At 40.5% G+C, this 20813-nt stretch overlaps 1 protein-coding gene across 21 annotated transcripts in view; it reads left to right on the forward strand.

Annotated features, from left to right (window-relative positions):
• DMD (dystrophin) overlaps positions 1–20813 on the forward strand; it is a 1901967-nt gene that overhangs the window by 1700396 nt on the left and 180758 nt on the right. For 20 of the 21 annotated variants that reach the window (XM_053308495.1, XM_053308494.1, XM_053308505.1 and 17 more), the window contains one exon: positions 5069–5129. The exons of the other annotated variant lie outside the window; for it this stretch is intronic. In XM_053308495.1, coding sequence (XP_053164470.1) covers positions 5069–5129 — 61 coding nt within the window. The remainder of the gene's footprint in view (positions 1–5068; positions 5130–20813) is intronic. 21 annotated transcript variants of the gene reach the window in all.

The following is a 20813-nucleotide window of genomic DNA, read 5'->3' on the forward strand; positions in this document are numbered from 1 at the left end:
TTGTCTACTCAGTAGATGTATATGATTGCTGGTGAGAAACATGAATCCAGTTAGCCATATAGAGTTCAGCAATCGTTACAGACTTCGGAGGCTTCTGTTCCTTTGGAATGACTTGAGATAATCAAGCACAATATCACACTTGGAAATCAAATCTTGATAGATCTGCCATTCTTTAACATTTAGAGAATACACAAAGTTTTTTATCCTGAGTGTGTGTGTGTGTGTATATAAGAAATGCTAACATATCTTGAAAAGCAGAGTAATAAGAATAATCTTATTATTTTTGCAAGGTTCATGTTGGATCATAATTAGAATTTGTGCTTCTGTCTATACAGATGTACCCAACAATATTCTATACATTTGATGATTATATAAGTAAATCAGAAGAACTATCCACTTCAGTGAATGTTTGTAACTGAACTTTTCAAATCCACAAACCATTTGATCTCTCATATGTGCATTTATAGTTTAAACAGATTTAGTTCCATTAAGACAAAGCTGGTTTTCATACCATTGCTGCAGTTTAACTGGATTGGGGACTGCAACTTCCATTTGTTTTAAAAGCCATATGATGTTATACCAGAATGTCATATTAATTCTATTTTGCATTTTTATTCTATTATGAATGATGTCACTGATCCTGCAGAAGTTGGTTAACAGCAAGTGATGGGGCACGAGCTTCCTTTTCTCCTCTACAACCATCTAAATGTTTTGGTGTACATGATATGCAGCATACCACAGCTGGCTCAGCACTGTCCACACTGCTGCAGACGTCTAAAACAATGCCAGCACTGTTGTGCAAGCCTTACCGGCTCCGATGTTCCCTCGGCGGCTGAGGCCAGAGAGACCCCAGGCAGGGCAGGCGGCCGAGCAGAGCAGCCCCATGAGCGGCCAGCTGACACCAAGGAGCCAGGCTATAGGGGCCGGGGAAGGGCGGGGGCAAGTGAGGGAGGAGGCAGCAGCAGACGAGGCACAGCTAAGGGGGAGAGAAACCTGATATGGCAGGGTGGAGGTCCAATTAGTGGAGGCGTGGAATGAGTCAGTTGTCAGGAGGGATTTAAGGCAGGCTCAGCCAGTGAGGAGAGGCAGTTGGAGGGCAAGTGGTGGAGGCCTCCGGAGAGCGACTGCCAGTGTGATCCCGAGGAGCCAGGTGGAGGAGGACTCGAGTGAACTAAACCCCCTCTCCTCGAAAACTCCTCCCTGGGCCCTCCCTGGGGGAGACCCTCCCTGGAGGCCCTCCCTGGGGGAGGTGAAAAGAAGAAGTAAACAAGTGAACATACTGGAGAGACCAGTGTTGTGGCATGCTAATATGTAAATTTGCACAACTGCAATTTCCCCCTAATGGTTGTAGTATCATACAAGCACAATTTTGCATATTGGTGCAATAGTGCTCTTGTGCAACAGTACCAGCATTGCTTTAGATGCCTGCAGCAGCATGGGTATAAAACCACCTGCAGTATGCTGCACATGACAAACAAAATGTCCACCTTTATTTTCTTTTTAAATTGCAAAAAGATGTGCCTTAAATGAGCCATTTTTTAAATAAAGGCTAGCAGTCAACTAGGACCTGCCATTTTCTGAGTAGAGATGGGAGTTAACCATTTTGTTCTAGACCCTTTTAGGAGACACCATTTTGTGTATCTACTATTGATAATCTTTTGCTAGTAAGTCATTTTGAAATAAACTTCACTTTCCACTATTTTTATCTACATGGAAAATCTGAAAGGCAATGTCAGCCTCACATATATGTGACCTTGTGGTTTTAAGTGCTGAAGTATTTATAAAATCTGCAGCTTAGTTCTTGAAGCTGCCTGCTTACTGACTTTATCATAAATAAAAATCACAAGTGTATTAAAGGTGCTATACATCCAAAAATATAACAAAATAAGAATAACAGTGCCACTCAATGGATGGACAGGGGTCAGTTGTACACTGGACCAAAATTTCAAAGACATTGAAACATCTTGTATATTTGTAGTGATGGATAACCTTATCTACATTGTTAAATCCCTGTAAGAATGTCCACTGCATGATTATTTCTTGGTATTTACACTGGTAAATGTGCCACCTCTTATATTCAAGCCTTAGATGTATGCTTAAGCCTCTTATATCATGGCCTCAAAGATTTAATTAACTTGTGTTGAAGCTTGTAATACATATCCAAGAATGAGTCATAGCAGAATGAATTGAAACATAGAGCAGTGTTATTTGAAAACTCACCTTTACTTCTTGTTAACTCACAGCTACATCTAACTATTGGTTCACATTACATTGTTCATGTGTTAATTGCAGTTATTACATGATAAACCATAGCCTGTGCAAATTGCCAATCGTCAACCATCATGTAGTAAATCGTTACAGATAATTGCCTCATCCCTTCAGGCCAAGGTCCTAAAGTGGGAGCCAAGCTGCAGCCTGATAAATGGGAACGATCTACTTACACACTCTCTCTCTCTCTCTCTCTCTCTCTCTCTCTCTCTCTCTCTCTCTCTGTAATACAGGCAGTATAAATATAAGAATTCATTGTAAAATATTTAACTTCTTGATCCAGCCATTTGTTGTAGGCACAGCAAGATGCATATATATGCCGCTTCCTGTTCACCAAAACCATGCCATATTATTCAGTGGAATAGGTGTGTGCACATGGAATGAAATAATACTCATGTACAGGAATTACATAGCCACCTAATGGTGCAGTGGGGAAATGGCTTGACTACCAAGGCAGATGTTGCCGGTTCGAAACGTACCCCACTGGTATGTTTCCCAAACAATGGGAAGCAATATAGGAAGATGCTGAAAGGCATCATCTCATACTGCGCAGGAGGAGCAATGGTCAACCCCTCCCGTATTCTACCAAAGACAACTACTGGGCCCTATGGTCGCCAGGAGTCGACACCGACCCAACGGCACAGTTTACCTTTACAGGAATTACATACTTCACAATGTATTTAAATAAGATACTTATTGCTTTAAAGAAAATATTTGTTTAAATCCATTTAAAATTAAAAGACAGCATTTCTCTACATATTGCTGAACCCTGGGGGAACCGAGAACATTATTATGTTTTATTGGAAGGCTTAAACACACACATGTGGGAATACTTGGAGTATTTTCCACTGTGATATTCAGTTTAAGTTTAAAAGAGTAATTATGCTATTATTTCAATGAACTTGATAGCTGGATATCTGAAACAAATTTCCCTTTTCTAATCAATATTTCAGGTAGTTTCTGGTTTGTTTGATAATATGTTCTCGTACACTCTGCAGAACAAGAACAGAAAGACACTTTTGCATTTTCTTCTACAAATAGGAAAATATATTTATCTTGAGCATAAAGATACATGGAAGAAGCTCTCCAGTCATATGAAAAACCATTTTGCAGACAGCCTCTTTTGATTGACTACTAAAAATGGTTTTACTAGGAATTAAAGATACATGTCTATTACCTAGACTAGCTTTGTAATGGATGGTAAACCTCTACTGGTATCCAGAGATAAGAAACAGCTGTTCTCAGCATTTGGGTTTGTGCCCAAAATGAGATGATGGTTCTTAGAGCACAGTTGTAATAGGCACCACATATTTTGTCAACTCAAATTTATGCAAGACTGGCATCATCCAGCAGAGCAAAAATTGCACTATGGGCAGCCTCAGCACAATCTATTGAAGGAACAGTAAATCCAATTATGCAGGACGTCACAGAATTGTTTATTTCCAAAGCATATAGTTCCAGTGAAGAGGACTGCTTGCCTTCATTAAAAATATATATAAAGAATACTGTGGTATGTAAGACTTTGGGATAATAAGTTTTGACTTGAAATGTTGTTGGTCAAATTATGTCCAAAATAGAATAGGGTGTTATTCAGCTCCAGAAAAACATGTAAATATGTAGTCCAAGTGCCCCATCCTCTGCATTAAACTAAACAGAAAAATAAAGATTCCCAGATAATTGCAGCATTTTGGTACATAATTGCTTAAAATCTAAAAATGCAATCTTGGAAAAATATATAAACCCTATGTTGCTTCTTCCTTCCCCTTTCCTCTTACACCCAGGAGTAGGCAGCATAAAATATGAAGATATATGCTTAGAAAAATGTTGACTTTTACTTATTGTATTGTTCCAGCCACACAGACATTTGAGGAACAGCAAACACTTGTAGAGCAAGACACTCTCCAGAAAGACTTAAATTAGGTTTTACACAGGTCATAATTTTACAGTGAACTATAGAAAGATAACATCACATGGAGATGAAAAAACTGAGCTCAAAACAACGGATAATGCCCAAAGATTCATGTATTGAAAAGAGGTTTTTATGTTTTTAAAATTCAAATTGTAACACCATGCTTTCCTATTATCTGAAATTATTCAGATCCCATTATCTGAAATTCAACCCATAATTTTTCATGGTTCTTTAACAAAAAACAAAAATGTCAGTAGACTTCTATGTAGTGCTTAAAGTACCACCATAGTGAGTATGCTGGTATTTAGCAGTATCCATGCACTTTGATTACATTCTTTTAATGTGATCACACTGGTATTTTCACTGTATGCTATTATCAAAGGATGTAAAACAGATTCAACAGAAACCAAATGGAATTGTTCTTTATGTAAAACCACCATGAAAAAATAAGGATAGGTCTTTCCACCTTTACAAGTAAACCAGGTTGTAATTTTATTCCTAAAAACAATCAACTAAGAGAAAAATATGGAGGGAAAGGTAGGAGAAAGTGGTGGTCAGACAAACTCTAAAAATGTGCATTAGAAAGGCAGGCAATATTATTCTTCAGTTTCTTATCTTTTCTTTAAGTTTAGTAGTTGAAGAGGTTTTTGCATTTATCTTTGCAGCCGAATGAGTTCAATTTCATTCAGATTAGACCAGAAATTTCCGAACAGCAGGTTAATCCTTCCTGCCTTCATGGGCAACTGAGCAAACAGACCCATATCAGTGTGGCCAAGTGTAAAATTGTAATTCCAGAGATTAATGTTGTCTTTCCTGTTTGCTTTGAACTTGACCTCCATGTCTCTTTTATTTGATTTTATGTTCCGTTTTTGTTTTGTTTTTTGTTAACAGCTTCTGTCCAGGGCCCATGGGAGAGGGCAGTATCGCCAAACAAAGTGCCCTACTATATCAAGTAAGTATTAAACCATTATGATTAACTACTTGGTGCTGCCAGCTAATTATCTTAGCTTGTCTTGAAACAACTGTGACAGTTCCGCTTTTTTGGTTCATAATGAATATTTTAAGTCTGCCTTCTTTTCACCAAGAGCATGAGAGAGGAGGAGACATCACACATAACAGCCAGAGTGGGATGATTCTTTCATGTTTAAAGCACAGTCAACTTCCTACGATCACAATCCAATAAGAAATCTAGTCTTCAAGAGTCTTTATATTAATGTGTATTGGTCTTTTCTTTGACTTTATATGTCTGTTAATTGCCATGGCTTTTAACATCTGGTAGATTATTTTTCTGCTTGACAGCAAGATAGAAAATCAGTATTAAAAGATATTGCTCATTCAAGCTGTCCGAGCCAGTCAGGAACCCCAAGTGCTGGTTGGGGAACAATAATATTCAAAATGGTACTAGGACTCTCAACCTCCTGCAAAGGGGCAGGTTCAGAGCCCTTCTGAAAATTCTATACATATCTGGCATTGTGAAAGGGTGTTATTCTCCCTGCCACTGTTGTAGCAGCTGAGATCAGGGCTTGCAAGATATCCTTTACATAAACTGAAAAGCTCATGTGAAAGTGATAATTCAACAGATTATAGGAGTACTGGCTTCAGTGTGATGTACATTATATAGTGCAGATGGTTGGATAGGCAAATCATGCATGAAAAGTGCACCTAGAGAAAGTTTGAGCTTCATTTAGAAGGAATGGGAATGTTTCATAAGACACAAATTTAGTGTTTATTGTCTATTCAGCTATTACTTCCACACAAGCTTTTTTATTTCTTGAGACAGAAATCAGGCTATCCTCTTATTTATTTACTTCAGTTCGAATAACATAAAAATGTATACCATTTACAACTTGTCCCAACATGGGTAGAAAAAGTGTGATAATACTAGTCATCTTTTTTTTTTTTAAAAAAAGCTTCTCATCCTGTATTAGAATGCAGTATATCACCACTTTTGACATATACAAACAGCTATTCTTTTATTTGCAGGTTTGTTCTCAGAATCATTATTGGTCATATGAAATCATTTGCACTTTCATATTCATCTTAGAATGTATCCACACATATTGTATATAGGTGCTTCAGGATATTACATATTGTTCAGAAATGCAGAAAGTATACATTTCTTTTATTTTTTGTTCAGCCTTTGCATCACTCCTGCCATAGCCTTGATTTCATAATAGAAAGTATTTCTTTATTATCAGTCATTAATTAAATGAATGCGTGGCTTTGAATTTTGAGCATGTGCAAAAACCCACACTTGCTCTCTGACTATTTTCTGAATTTGTATAGGATTTTCTTTTCCACGGTAGTTTAAATTGTTTATGCTGAACATAAAAGTGGACTTTGATAGATACTAAAGTCATTCTCACAACTACCCTGTTTCCCCGAAAGTAAGACCTAGCAGTAATTTCTGATGTACCGCTAATTGCCCTAGTGCATTTTTTGGTGCTAAAATTAATATAAGACACTGTCTTATTTTCGGGGAAACACGGTATAACAGGGGCAGGGAGGGGCAGGTTTGAACCTACCTTCCCCACAAATGAGTAAGGAGCTCTTTTTTGGCATGCTGTCGAGTGCCACATTATCCATGCTGCTCCCGGCAGTGCGGATTGCGGGAGGCCAGGGAAACGAGTCGCAGCCTCCAGGAATCCCATAATACACTGTGCAACAAGCACATACACATGCAGCCTGAGCACCCACACAATACTGAACCTGGGTTGAGGGCACGTTTGTACCCTCTAAACCTAGTTAAGGGTCAGGGTTAAAAGTCAGGCTAGTGGGAGATGGAAGCACTGGTAGTGATCCTGATGCTTCACTGAGCATCCCAACCTTAGCTGCCCTAGTCTGTTGCTAGGTGCTGCCTAGCCTGGTTTGGGCTGCCATAGCCCAGTTCAGGCTGCTCATGTGAATAGTCTTGTATTTTTGCATATTTAATTGTTTCTGTGCTTCTATCTCATTTCCTTCTGGATGTTCATTTTTTAAAAAAACTCTTCAGATCCTCATTTTCAGTGACAGATCACTTTATGAGTTCATAAATCAGAGAATAGTTACTTCAAAAGCCTCAGCAATATCTTCTTCAGTGTCTCACAGCTTGGCAACTTCAAGCCACTTAGTTTTGACAGTTACAGCTACATTTTTATGTAGTTGATTAATTAAGAGCAACCACCTGCCATTAAAGTTTCTGCATTGTGTTTTAACTGATGCTGTTTGCAGGGGGGGGGAAATTGAGGAGTGCCCACCAATAATTGTGATTAAACAGAATATAACTTAATTAAAGGAACCCCCTTTGACTGCTCTATACCTTCACTGTCATAGAAAGCAGTCCCATAATGGACCACTCAGTCTTTTGAGTGTCTGGTACCTTCTCATGCTCCCATGCTGGGAGTGATCCTATTGCCATAGAAAGTGACCAACTTAATTTGGTCCTTAATTTGGTTCCTTTCCTACACTTCGAGGCTTCACACGAAGTATTGAATCCCCCTTGTCATACTCCTTAGCCAAATATCATATCCATTCTCAAATGAGACTCTTTAGATACCATTATACAGTCAGTGTTCACAAAAGCTATATACAACTGCTTAATTACTGTGTCCCCCCATGCCTAGGTAGGTATCGTAAGGGCTATGAACCTTGTCAGGTTGGATAGGGTGAGAGAAAAAGTACGTAGGGATAGACGCCTGACCCTACTCTCCTTCACTCTTTCCGAGTTTTTCCCCCTGAGCATAAGCCGCATTCCCTGTACTGACCTCAGTCTGTAATGAAAGATCAATGTTTACTTTTACCATAATAAAAATTCCATTTCTTCAATAGAGATCAAACAAACGTACTTTTTGAAATGCTCTGTCATCCCTCTTGAACACATAAAGCTGTTTTATACCAAGTCAAATATATATTGTCTATCTTGAATGGCAGTGGCTCTCCAGGATTTCAGAGAGTGGCCCTTTATGGATATGGCAGGGATTGCACCTGGAATCTTCTGCATGCACAAATGGCTGGTTTCTGAGTGCTACACCTGCCTGCTAAGGCTTCCCTCAAACATAGATACCTGCCAAGTGTGACTTTGCAGATTTTTGCAAATCTGCCAGTATACATGGAGGGCACTGCCACAACAGAAAAAATATGAGTGTATAACTTTACAGTGGGGAAAGGTTATTTCCAGCAGTTGTTTCATTAAGGTGGGGGCTTCAGACAATTTTCATTGTCAGGAAGTTCAGATCATGAGTGGTGATACCTTAGAAGATAGTTCCAGGAGCCAGAACTGGAAGTTCCAAGAGCCGGGTGCTGGAGAGGCCAATGAGCTGGGGCTGTGAGGTGAGACAACACTCCGGAGTCAGGCACATGCAAGAAGGTCAAGCCAGGGAGTCCATCAGAAGGTGGAACCAGGGGTGAAAGCAGGAGACAAGGTCCAGGAACAGGCAGGAGAGTCAAGCTGGAATGACAGTCCAATCAGAGGGTGGAGACAGGAGCCCAAGTCAGAAGCCACACCAGAGGTCAGTGTCAGATCAGGAATCAGAGAAGGCAAGAGTCATAAGAGGCCAAAGGTCACATCAAACAGTCAGGAGATGTGTGTCAGAGCAGACAAACCTTGATACTGAGGCAAGGCTTTCCTTAGCTGGGAAGCTTATTATATTTCCTGTTGCAGGGAAAAGCCAATGAACGATCACTTAGGGTGGGGCTTGTCCAGGGCTTCGGTGATCTAGACATGTGCTGCAATATAGCAGGCTGCCGCAGCAACACAGGGAGCAAACAGCTCGTGGCAGTTAATAGCGTCTCTGTAGCTGCTCCTGGGCTATGGAATGCACTCCCAGCAGAAATTCGTAATTTGAGATCATTGCTGTCCTTCAAGAGAGCCCTTAAAACGTACTTATTTGGCCCTGCCTTCCAGAGTTTGAAATGATTAATTGTTTTAAACTGTTTTAAACTGTTGCCCTGATTTTAAGGGCTTTTAGCTGTTTTATTGTGTTTTAATGGTTTGATTTTAATTGTTAATTTGTTTTAATTGTTTTTATCATGTTGTGAACCACCCTGAGCCATTTTGGCAGGGAGGTATATAAATCTAATAGATAGATAGATAGATCCAAAGATGAAGCACCCCATCCTGCTTAATGCTACTTATTACGTTTTCCCCCCTCCAATCCCTCTCTCATGAAACTCAGGTTGGGATACCTGATTCTCCTACCCACTGCCATTTGATCCTCATAAGAATGCTATGAGATAGTTCAGACAGAGTAGACTGTCCCAAGATGACTCTGTGAGCGTCATGGCTGAGGGGTTTGGAACCTGGGTCTCCCTGCTTCTTGATTGACACTCTGACCACTACACCACATTGGATCAGTCTTTGCCAGCCATGAATACAATCCTGGACCTTCTCCAACTGAGGAGGAGTCAGTAGGCTCTGCAATCGAGGTCTTGCATTCTAAAGAACAAGGACAATCATGCCATGACCTAAGTAGGTTGTCTACGACACTCAGTCCAACTCTACAGGCAGCACAGTTTTCATGTGGTACTTTCCTATCCTTCTTGACTGTTCATCTAGGTGTAAATGGGCTCTGTATACAGACCCATTCTCATCTCTTGCCTAGAATCTCACAATATCCAAACTGTGGTCTCATAGTGGCCCAAATCTTCTTTCCTCTCCTCCTCCTGAGCAGCTTAGCTTAGCTGGGAGGCAGGGTACAGCACAGCCCTTTCTGTCGCTTGAGCTTGCCTTATTCCTGCTGGTTTCCCTTAGCTTATTTAATTACAACTTTCATTCGCTCAGGAAAATATAAATTGCAACAATCTATTAATATGTGTAATATTAATACAATCTATTAAAATGTGTTTTTTCCTATTCTTGGCCATTTTATATGGTTTGGGCCCACAGCCAACCTTGTGAAAATTGGAATACGGTATAGTAGTCTTTTACCAGCTGCTGGATTGTACAAGGATTGCTATGAAGCTATCCCATACTGATGAGCTGAACTCACCCAACAGCTAAGATTCCCTTTGCTTGCTTCCTTAATGATTAAAACAAACTACTGTGCATTGTAACATTACCTTTGATTACAAAGTCCACTCAGTGCTTGTCCGATAAATAGATAGTTACATGATTTACTATAAAGAAAAAACAAACAATACAGCATATGTGTTTTACTAAACAGGGGAAACAAAACCCTACATTAATTTTTATTCTATCAGAGTTTCCTTTCAATGTAGCTGCCCTGCTTAGTCTTGATGTCAATTTAAAGAGTTCATATGAAATCCTCAAGTACTCCCTAGATCACATCTTATCTCTACTGCATAATTTACAAATAATCCCATTCTTTCCAGAGGCTAATATACAGTAGAGGTTTGCATCAATTCAGAGGCCTGAGGAAAGAAACATGTCAGCGGAGCAGAGTTCTACACAGGAGCGTAGCTATAATTGAGCGAAAGGGTTCAAAGAACACGAGCTCCCACCTCCTGAGGGCCCTCCAGCTCCACCCCTTCCTATTTTCTTCATTATTTCCCTCACTCTGGGGGCCACCAGAGAGAGGGATGAACACGGGCCCCCTCTCACCTAGCTACGCCCCTGGTTCTACCACTCTTTATTTTTTGTTGCGGCTGAATTTGGGTAGCTGTTTTCAGTGCCAAGGCTCAGCCATGGAACAAAAGAAATAAGAATTGCTGAAAGTGTTGCTGAACTGGTATAAAGTGTTTATATCACCACAGAAGAACTCCAGAGAACCCAAGATTAGGAGACAAGGCTTATATTTTGGAGGACTATATTTCTAGATAGAACTAGGATCCTTTTTCCTATAAGTTAAGCTCTGTCCAAAAAGGTTTTATGTGGCAGATCTCACCAGGCATCTGTTCCAAAGTGTAATAAAATCTTCCTTACCATGTAGATGAGTATTCGCAGCCCAGGATAGTCTGGCCAGATTTGTTACCATGTCAGCTTTGATAAATAAGTATAAAAATACTTTGAAAGATAGCATTAATAAAACAGTATTTATTAACATGATCATATAATAATTAATTTGGATCTTTTCTTAAAAGCTCAAAATACTTCACAATGATATTTGCACTCATGTAAGGTAAATCAGTGCTATTATTATCCCTATATTAGAAAAGATGGCTCTGAGATAGCCTAAGTTTACTTAGCAAGTTCATGGAGATTTGCACCAGGGAACTTCCAGCTCATAGCTCATACTGTTAACAACTATCCTACACCAGTTTATAGAAAGAGGATTAACCACATGATTTTGTCTTTGTAGTATTAATGAGATGAATGTATCACTTGCTTTCAGATGCAGTTGGGTGTTAATATAATTTCTCTGCTATGGTGGTGCTGATACGTTTCTAGTCATTATTTATATTTGTAAATGAGAGATGACTTGAAACACCAAAAGCTTTGATTTAGAGGCAGCTTTTCAGTCATGTCTATATGCTAACTTACGGAGTTGCATGTAACTTGGAAAGAAGATTCCTGAACACACACATTTCTGTATCCGTGTTCTTTTCAGCTAATAAACAAAATGGCAGGGAAGCAACTTATGATGTATAAAGCTGCCTTATATCAGACACACAATTGGTCCATTGGACCTGCTGATATCTGCTATCCAAGGCTTCACATATAGGTTTTCCCCCCAGATCTGCTACCTGAAGTTTTATAATGGGAGACGCTAGGGACTGAATCTGAGCTATGGACTTTTACAAAAGAAATTGCTTCATAGTGATCTCTGCAACTCTGTGTGTGTGTGTGTGTGTGTGTGTGTGTGTGTGTGATTTATTTATGAATTCTCCTCCTCAGTCTCACATATTCAGCACAGATAATCTTTTTATTCAAATATGCAGAGAAGTAGCCAGTTAAAATAAAACTGATGAATACAAAAATTTAATCCTCTTGTCTTTATCGTCTTAAAATTGACCACCAATTGCTGGTCTGCCTTTAAAAATATCACAATGTTATTTTAAAAATGTTGAGTATCAGACTTTGGTTCATTTCCAGCATAGCACTTAGGCATGGGCTTTTCTATGAGCTTGGCACTCAAATCTGTCTCTATAGCAGTGGTTGCACCATTAGAAAAAATGGAGGGGGGCACAAAAGGGGCAAAGTGCATTTATGGATGAGCAAGCTGTGTGCCACATATTAAATTTGTGAGACAGAAAGGAGGGGTGGGTGAGGGCACTTGTCTAGGGGGTGCTTGTCTCCTTGCCCTCCCCCCATAGACTGCCCTTGATCTGTTGCCCTCTAATAACAGTATGATGCCATGTCCACCAAATTAAATAGGAAATCCACCTCTCTCAGATGAAGATCCAACCATTTGTTATTCGCATGTGTTATTTCTTTTAAATGTTTACACATTAACTGATTTCTCTTGTTTAGAACTGGGTTACATTTAAAAATCCACTGAAAACAGTTCCAGGACTGAGTTCTTGCTCAGGTGAAGCCTTGCAGGCAATTCAGTCTATGCACCCCTTGGCATTAATAGTATCAGCTCCTATCTCTGTACTAATCTCTGACTATATCCTTTCTCAGTGTATAACTGACTCGGTAATAATGCTTCTCTGCTCATTCTCATGCTGTGCGTGTTCTTCGAACTGGATATTTTTTTCATATCTGCAAAGATACTGTGTGGTGTAAAATGATTTCTCTTTTCAGTACTTCTCACCAAGGAAATATTCTAAATTATTTCACCACTAAACTTCTTTTGTTCATATTCAAATTATAGCAGTTCAGCGACTTTGTCCTCCTGGGGGAAATAACACCAGATGGATCTTCAGAGAAGGATCCATGTGTAACTTTCCATACAAATTAATCTTTAGGATGGGAAACACTGTAAAAAATTAAATACACACATACTCTGCTTTTTCCTCATCCTGCTCAAAGATGCATTATAGATTTCCAAATGTATTTCTTCAGCTTCTCAGTGAATCCTAATACACTTACAAACAGTTCTCTCCCCCACCTCCTCCCTCTCCTCTCCATATCTTGACTTTTTTGACACAGTGATTAATCTCTGTATTAGGAATGGTATGCTCACAAAAACATTAATTGATTTTCTATATATTTACCTTCTGTGAAAAAGACACTAGTGCTTCCACTCAAAGAGACTTGAGAGAGACTTTGGCTACCTTCAGATATAACACATGGAATCCAAGGTTCTGTGTCCCTTCCCTCTCACTCTTCCTCATTTGGACATTCAGGAGAGCTGCCTCTTTGCAGTTTCAAGTGGGGGAGCTGGCTTCTCTGACAGAAGGACAGCCTGCACAGCCAGTTGGGCCGGTGTGAGGGAGGAGCTTCCTCCCTTAACTCTGGTTCCTTGGGGCCAAAATGCAGTGCCAGTGTTCGGATGTAACGCTGGCACTGCAGAAATGGAGTCTGCGGTGGTAAAACTCCACTCTGACCGAAGGTTCAGAGTGGAGTTTGGGGAGGTTTAGGGGATCATTCCTTTCCACCACAAACTCAATTTTCCTGAATTTGGACATGCGGGTGAGGAAACCGGAAGAGAAGGGCCCTCTAGTTTCCTGTTACATCTGATTTCAGCCTTTTTCTGATTGAAGATTTATCTACTTTTTTTTAAAAAAAGTGAAAAGTGGACCTTAGATACAGGAAATTATTTTGAAGGAGTTGATCCATAAAATTCAGTTCCCATTGACAGCCATACTGAGTTTCAAAAAGTATACTCATATACCAGACCACATCTCTCTACATTCATCTTTCAGGTGGTCAAGCCAGTGTTGAAAGTCAAAGGACAGTGCCTCCAACTATGTACCCCTTACAACAGCATCTCTTGCTGACTGATTTAATTGCCTTGGGCAGGCTTGACTACAGAAATAGTTTTCATGTTCCCACCACAGGCAGCTATTCATCATGGAGTGTTACAAGTTCTTTTCTATCCTATTTCTTAGATGCAACCTGAAAAGCCTTTCTGTCCCCACTGATAAAGGGCTTAATGCAGACTTCTGCCTTACTTACTAAAGTGATTTTACTGCTTCTACCTTTATTTACTAACAGATAGATTCATGCCCACCTGCCCCTTCAGCCAGCTGTGGTTTCTCTTTGCAAGTCCCCCTCCAATTTCTATTGAAAATGCCCATGGTTTGGGCACCAAGGGCTGTATATGAGACATGCAGTGAATGTGCTTGGTCTGTGACCTGGGCAATTGCTAAAACTACAGCAGAAGCAGGCAAGATAATAATCAGGACTATAGAGAAAGGCTGGGCATGGGAACCGGAAGGAAAACTGGAGTCAGGAGCTTGATAGGAAAGCAGGGGTCAAGAACTAGAGAAGAAGACTACTGAAGTAAGGGACTTCAGGAACAGGCTTCCCAGGATGAACTGTTGTACCAGCCAGGGTCTTGGATGCATGTAAAGTGTTGATATAGTAGTAGGAAGGTCCTTCGCTTTAGTTAACTTGGCCACAGTATGAGGCCATGATATGGGTGGGCCTGAAGCAGAGCCTGGGGTCTAGGTAGTGCTACTGCATTTGTACAGATGTGTGGTCGGGGTGCCAGGATGAACTACCGTGCATCACCCTGCCCCTCAGAGCTCCAATAATGCACTGTATAAGTGTATGGTGCATTATGGGAATTCCCCCTCCCCTCCCTGAGTGTGCCAGCCGCAGCTTCAAGCAGCTGCGGCTTTGAAATGCACTCCTTGTTAACATGAGCAAATAAACGGGGTTAAGGGAGCGCTCGCTCCTTCAACCTTGTTTAACAGGGTGGCTAAGTAGGCGGGTTTGCTGCCGTGTAGCTGCTGGGATTGGGCCTGATCCAGGCAGTTCACATGCACATGCAAAACCGGACTGGGCTCCCTTAGCCCCGTTTTTCATACTCGTGTGAATAGCCTCAGAGACTTGTTTGGTTTAGATCTCCCAATGCTCCTTCTCTCTATTCAGGCATTCTGGAGGACAAAGACAGGCATATAGCTCTTTTGATTTGTATTATTTTGTTATTAAGGGGACACATTAATAAAAAGAGTGGTGTTTTTGACTCTTGTGAAAGGGAAGTGCCCAGCCTTGATCTTCTCCTAGCGACTCTCTCTGTGCCAGTGTCAGAAAACTCCTCTGAGCTGAGAAGCTTGAATCATAAATGATATGCTTACCACTGGCCATGCCTTCAGGCTGCTGAAATGATGGTGTGGTTCTTCCTGACCCATTCCTATCTTTTGTTGCATCTAAGGCTCCAGAAATGCCAAATCAATAATATTGATTGCATTCCTGCATCTGGGAGCCTGGACATGGACACAATGGAAGTATTATGTGGAGGGGGGGAAAGAGAGGTTCTGGCATTTCTGCCAAGAGACAAAGAGACCATATAACACCAAAATTAAAATAACTCCACTGGCTGCTGATGTGTTTCTGAGCAAAATACAAAGTGCTGGCTTTTACCTGTAAAGCCCTTAATGGCTTAGGTCCAGGGTATTTAAGATCATGCCTTCTCTGTCATGAACCCTACCACTTACAGAGATCATGTGAGGAGGTGCAGTTACAACTGCCGCCAGCATGTTTGGTGGCAACACAGGACTGAGCCTTTCCTGTGGCTGCCCCAGGGCTTTGAAATGCACTCCTTGTTAATTATTTATTTATTTATTATATTTCTATACCTCCCAAAACTTGTGTCTCTGGCAATATAAGAGCTTCTCCACCTCTGGCTGCCTTCAAAAAATCAAACATAAGACATACCTGTCTTCTCAGGCCTTTTGTTAAAACCATTTTAAAAGCAGTTTTGTTTTTATTGTGTTTTATTCTACTGTTCTTAAATCATTGCACACCACCTCAAGATTCATGTGTCAGATGGTTTATAAGCATAGTTAATAAATAAGGGTAGGGGGTGTAAGATTCTCTGATATCTCAGGCTCTGCCAGTGAGGCTGGCTCTGGTTGTTTCTCTGGGGCTGAGGTCACTGGGGAACTGCTGGTTATGGTGCAGGGCCACCATAACTAGCCTCATCAGTGGAGGCTCCTTCATGGTGCAGATCTGGTGCAGATCTTTGTCAGTATTGTTACACACCTGGACACTAGGGATGTGTGAACCGGCTCGAATTCCAGCCAGTTTGCACTTGAACAAGTCTAGTTCAAGGGGCTCAGCCTCAAACTCAACTGGATCTGGTTCAAACCAAATCAAACTGATTGGGCCAATTCAAGCCTGGTTCGGATCCCTACTGGCAAAGGGGAAACTGGCGAGCATTCCCCTTTACGGGTAAAGGGGCAGCAGGAGCAGGGAGCTTCTAAGTGTTACTAAAAGTGGTTAGAACTAAAGGAAAGTACTCACTACGGTCACCAGTGATGCCAGCGGTAGATGCAGTGGCCACCCACTAGCTGCTCCCCTGACCCCACTAGCCTCACCCCGCAATGTCCAGGGCTGGCTTGGAACCAGTTTGGGCCTGTTTCTTTGGCCTCCACAAATGGGCAGAAGCCATTTGCGTGACCCAGGTTATACAAATGGCCAGTGCACATGCACAGAGGTCAAAGAAATGGCCTTCATGCATGTGAAGACACCCACATTCCTTTAATTTTGACCACTTATAGTAACACTTTTTGAAGCCCCCTACTGCCACCCCCCCCTTTACCGATAAAGAGGCAGTCTCACCAGATTCCCCTTTGCCAGTAGGGCTCTGAACCAGGCCCAAACCAGTTAAAATTGACCCTGGTCCCAGCCCAGAGGCGGGCAAAACCAAACCAGTCCAGCTGGTTCAAATCTGGTTAGGATTCGAATCGAGCCAGAGAAACCGGTTTTGTGCACGCCTCCCCCCCCCCCCCACTGGACCCCACATATCCACAATTCATTTTTAATTGTACTTTTTCTTCTACTGTCAATAGTCTTCTCAGAAAATGACTAAAACTGGAATTCTTCTAATTGCAAATCAAGTTCTACATTTGTATCTTTCACTTCTGTTATTTGTATGTTAATTGATCTAATTGAGTCGGTGCTTGGGTAAGAACTCTGTGCTTTGTGCAGCATTAAGTACAAATGAAAAAGTATGTATGTGGTGAGGGATTGTACTAGAAGGATTTAATTGTATTATAAGGATACAATCTAGTAAAGTCAAAATACGTGCTGATTGTATGTTCATATGATCACTATGGATAATTTTCAGGCTGCAATCCTAAAGTACTTATTTGAAAATAAGTGATACTGAAGTCAATCTTAAATATATGTGTTTAGGATAGGATTCTTTAAAAATGTCACTTCTGAACAACTGTTAATATGATATAGAAACCAGAAAGAAATAATTTCAAGATTGAGAATGTATTATCATCAATGTAGCCTTTTCATCTCATTAACATATGCAGGAATTAAAAAATTGTTCTTATCGTACTTTGTGAAATAGCCTGGAAATGTTACAGAAAAGCAAGCAGGAAATTTAGATGTGACATACATTGAACATAATTCTTTTAAGTCCCTTCTATGACAGTGTACTGTCATATGGTGTGACCATTTTGTCCAAAATGGTGTGACCATTTTGTCCACATGGATAATGTAAACATTATTTGTGCCCTTAGGGCTGCGATCAGAAGATATCACCTTAGGCTTTGGGGTGACCCTACCTACCTACCTACCTACCTACCTACCTACCTACCTATTTGTTCCCCCAGATCTGGTAATGCTATGAAAGCTGCCATATCCAATTTGGATTTGGTTGTGCAAACATCAGCCTTAACGGTATCTATCTATTAGGCTTCTGTGCCTCGTTCTCATTCACATGAGTGCTTTTCCGTTTTATTGGACTCACATCAGGCCTGGTCATTAAAATCCATGCCTCTTGCTTGCCAAGCCGCGTGCTTTCTAGGCTGCCTATGGCCAATGAACTTGCTGAGATGAATTTTAAACACCTTTCTCTGAGAGTGATCTTAAAAAGGCAAGCAATTCTTAGAGCTGAAATGTTAGAACTTTGAAGTGGGGGGAAAGGAGTGCTGTGTATCAGGAACTGCAACCCAATTAAAGTTTTCTGGGTCTGTGATTGACTTGGGCTGTCTTCTTGGTTTTAAAAAAGAATTTGTTTCTGGTGTAAACTAAACATCAGACATCCACTCGTTAGTAAAAAAAAAACCCCAAAAACATGTCTTGATTTAAGTAGTACCAGATTTCCAGGAAAGAGAGAAAAAAGCCACATCAATTCAAAGTTCAAATGACTTTCCTTGAATCATGTTTCTGAACATATTGTGCATGTCAGAGAATCTAATCAGATCACCATTAGCATTATTATATTAGTGTGAAGTCCTGAGCTTCTCTTGAACTTTGACTCCATTAATGAGAGAAGTAGCTATTGTTAAAATGCTGGTAAGAAGTTCAAAGCATTATCATTCCATATAACACTCGCTGAAGTACTCACCCTTGAAAATTCTTTTCAAAAGCTGTCATTTATGTCATTCTGTTACTATCTCTGGATTTCAGTTACGTTCAAAAGGTGACTTTGCATTGCTCATCAGCAAGTTAAAAACCTATTACTAATGTTGACTTGGAGATATATCACATTAGAGATATATCTCTAATTAAGTTTTATGTTTTTAAATTATTTAAAAATAATAGCTAACATGCTCAGCATTATGCCTCCATACTGCTGTGCTTTGTGGCTGCTGCAGACTTCAAATTCATCCCCAATGCTCTTCTGAAGGAGCAGTTGTGGAAGCAGCATTTCTACGCCTTTCCCCATTTGCAACAATAGAGAAATTTGTGGAATTCCTGCTTGCACAACTGCTGTTCCTGAATTTCATGAGAGCTGCCTTTGAAGCCCAAAACAACCTCGGGGCACAGCATTATAGATCTGTAGCACTGTGCATCATGTTGGCCACTAAAAACAAAATGAACTAGGATTTAGTTAATTGTTGCCATAGTATGAAATGATTGCAAGATAGAACCCAATTTGTATGAGAGCACATGATACAGCAACCTCGCTGAACGTAAGCAGAACTAAGTCTGGTCAATACCGGGGAGGGTGACCAGGTGGGAATCCTATGTACACCATCTTGAGTTCCATGATGGAAGAAAGGTGGGATATAAATGTAATGTGTAATAGGCATGTTCCTGACAATTTCAAAACAGTCAGTTGAACACTGAAAGTTTGCCTTGTATTCTGTTGAGATAGACTTGCATTCAGGTTTATACAGACAGTGATTGACATCCAGACTATCACAGTGAACTCAACTGTGCTGAATTTCAAAGTAATGTTGTGTCATCATATGAATGGGGGAACGGGTGATTTCTGACACTGTGTGTCATGAAAATGTGTTCCTGAAAGTCACATGAACCTCAGGGACATATTTTCATGATACACAATGGCCTTAAGAGGGAATAGTTAAAAAATCACCGCTTTCCCACAATTTGTGTGATGGTGGAGCCTTACTTGAATGCACCACTGTTCCACCAGCTTAGTACTGGTCTAGATGTCTCATCATCATTAGTTATCTCAGAAGGTACCTCCTGGAACTTGAAAGGGCGGGAGCCCTCAGAATTTAGCACCTATTCTGGGGGGGGGGGAGGGGGGGTTTGAATACAGGTATTGAAATGAAAAAAATAAATCATATGTAATTCTCAAAATGTTAAACCAAAGCCATTAGTCAATTAGCATTTCAAATGTTATATTGTATGCCTAATAAATTTGACTAAGCAATAAATAAAATCTAGATGTTATTGATGTCAGCAGCACAAACACACATGTATGAGCACAGACCCAATTCAGTGGATGCTGCTATTATGACTTCATGCCAGTGTGAGCATTTTATATATGACACCTTTCTAAACTTACAGTAAAACTGCATTTAATTTGGATCAGTCTGTATATACGCCAAGTAGCACTCACTACTCATAAGAGGAAAGTAAAATTTGGCACTTAGCCCCATTTTAAACATTTACTAGAATGTAAATATTTCTTAATACAATATATTTACTGAATTCAAAACGTAATAAGCAATAGAGAGAGAGATAGTTGGTTCAGACATCACATGAAGCTAAGATTAAACCTTGGCTTCACATGAAGTCTCAGGAATACATTCACTCCTCCCTCCTCTTCATGAGCTACAGAATAATTTTTACTTTTCGTTGTGGTTAGAAACAAGCAAGCGTCGGTTGTGATGTCTGAACTGACCAGTCCTGGCTTAGTCTAACCTTCATGACTGATCTTGATTTGTTTCTAACTGCAGTTGGAAGTAGAATGCTTTTGAGGCTCTTGTATGTACATTTTGGTCTGGGCTGGCATTTTCTTTAGTGCTTCGCATATGATCTGGTTCCTGCTCAAGAGATTTTTAATCTGTATGCAGCATCCTTCACAGATCTACTCCTCCTCAAGTTCATAACACATACCCTCAATCTTTTGTTTTACTCCACCAGCGTGCTTGCCATTTGGAGGTTTATGGGCTCTTTTTCTCTCCTTATCATGTTGTGACCTTTAGACAATGGATACTTTTCAATTCAGGATATATTAATATATTTAAACAATAGTTTTGTCTAGTTTTCTTTCAGGGGACAATTTCTTAACCTTAGACTTTTTAAAAAACAAAACAAAAAAATCACAAAAATATGTCATTGTGGACAGTGGCGCACCTAGGTAATTTTGGTGCCTGGACTGCTCCCACCACGAGCCCCCCCCCGCCATGAGGCCCCCTGAAATTTGCTTTTGGGGGCTTCCTGCCACTGCCCTGCACCCACCCTTCCACTGCCCCACCATGCTGAACC

The sequence above is a fragment of the Hemicordylus capensis genome, chromosome 3, assembly GCF_027244095.1.
Source record: "Hemicordylus capensis ecotype Gifberg chromosome 3, rHemCap1.1.pri, whole genome shotgun sequence".
NCBI classification, from domain to species: Eukaryota; Metazoa; Chordata; class Lepidosauria; order Squamata; family Cordylidae; genus Hemicordylus; species Hemicordylus capensis.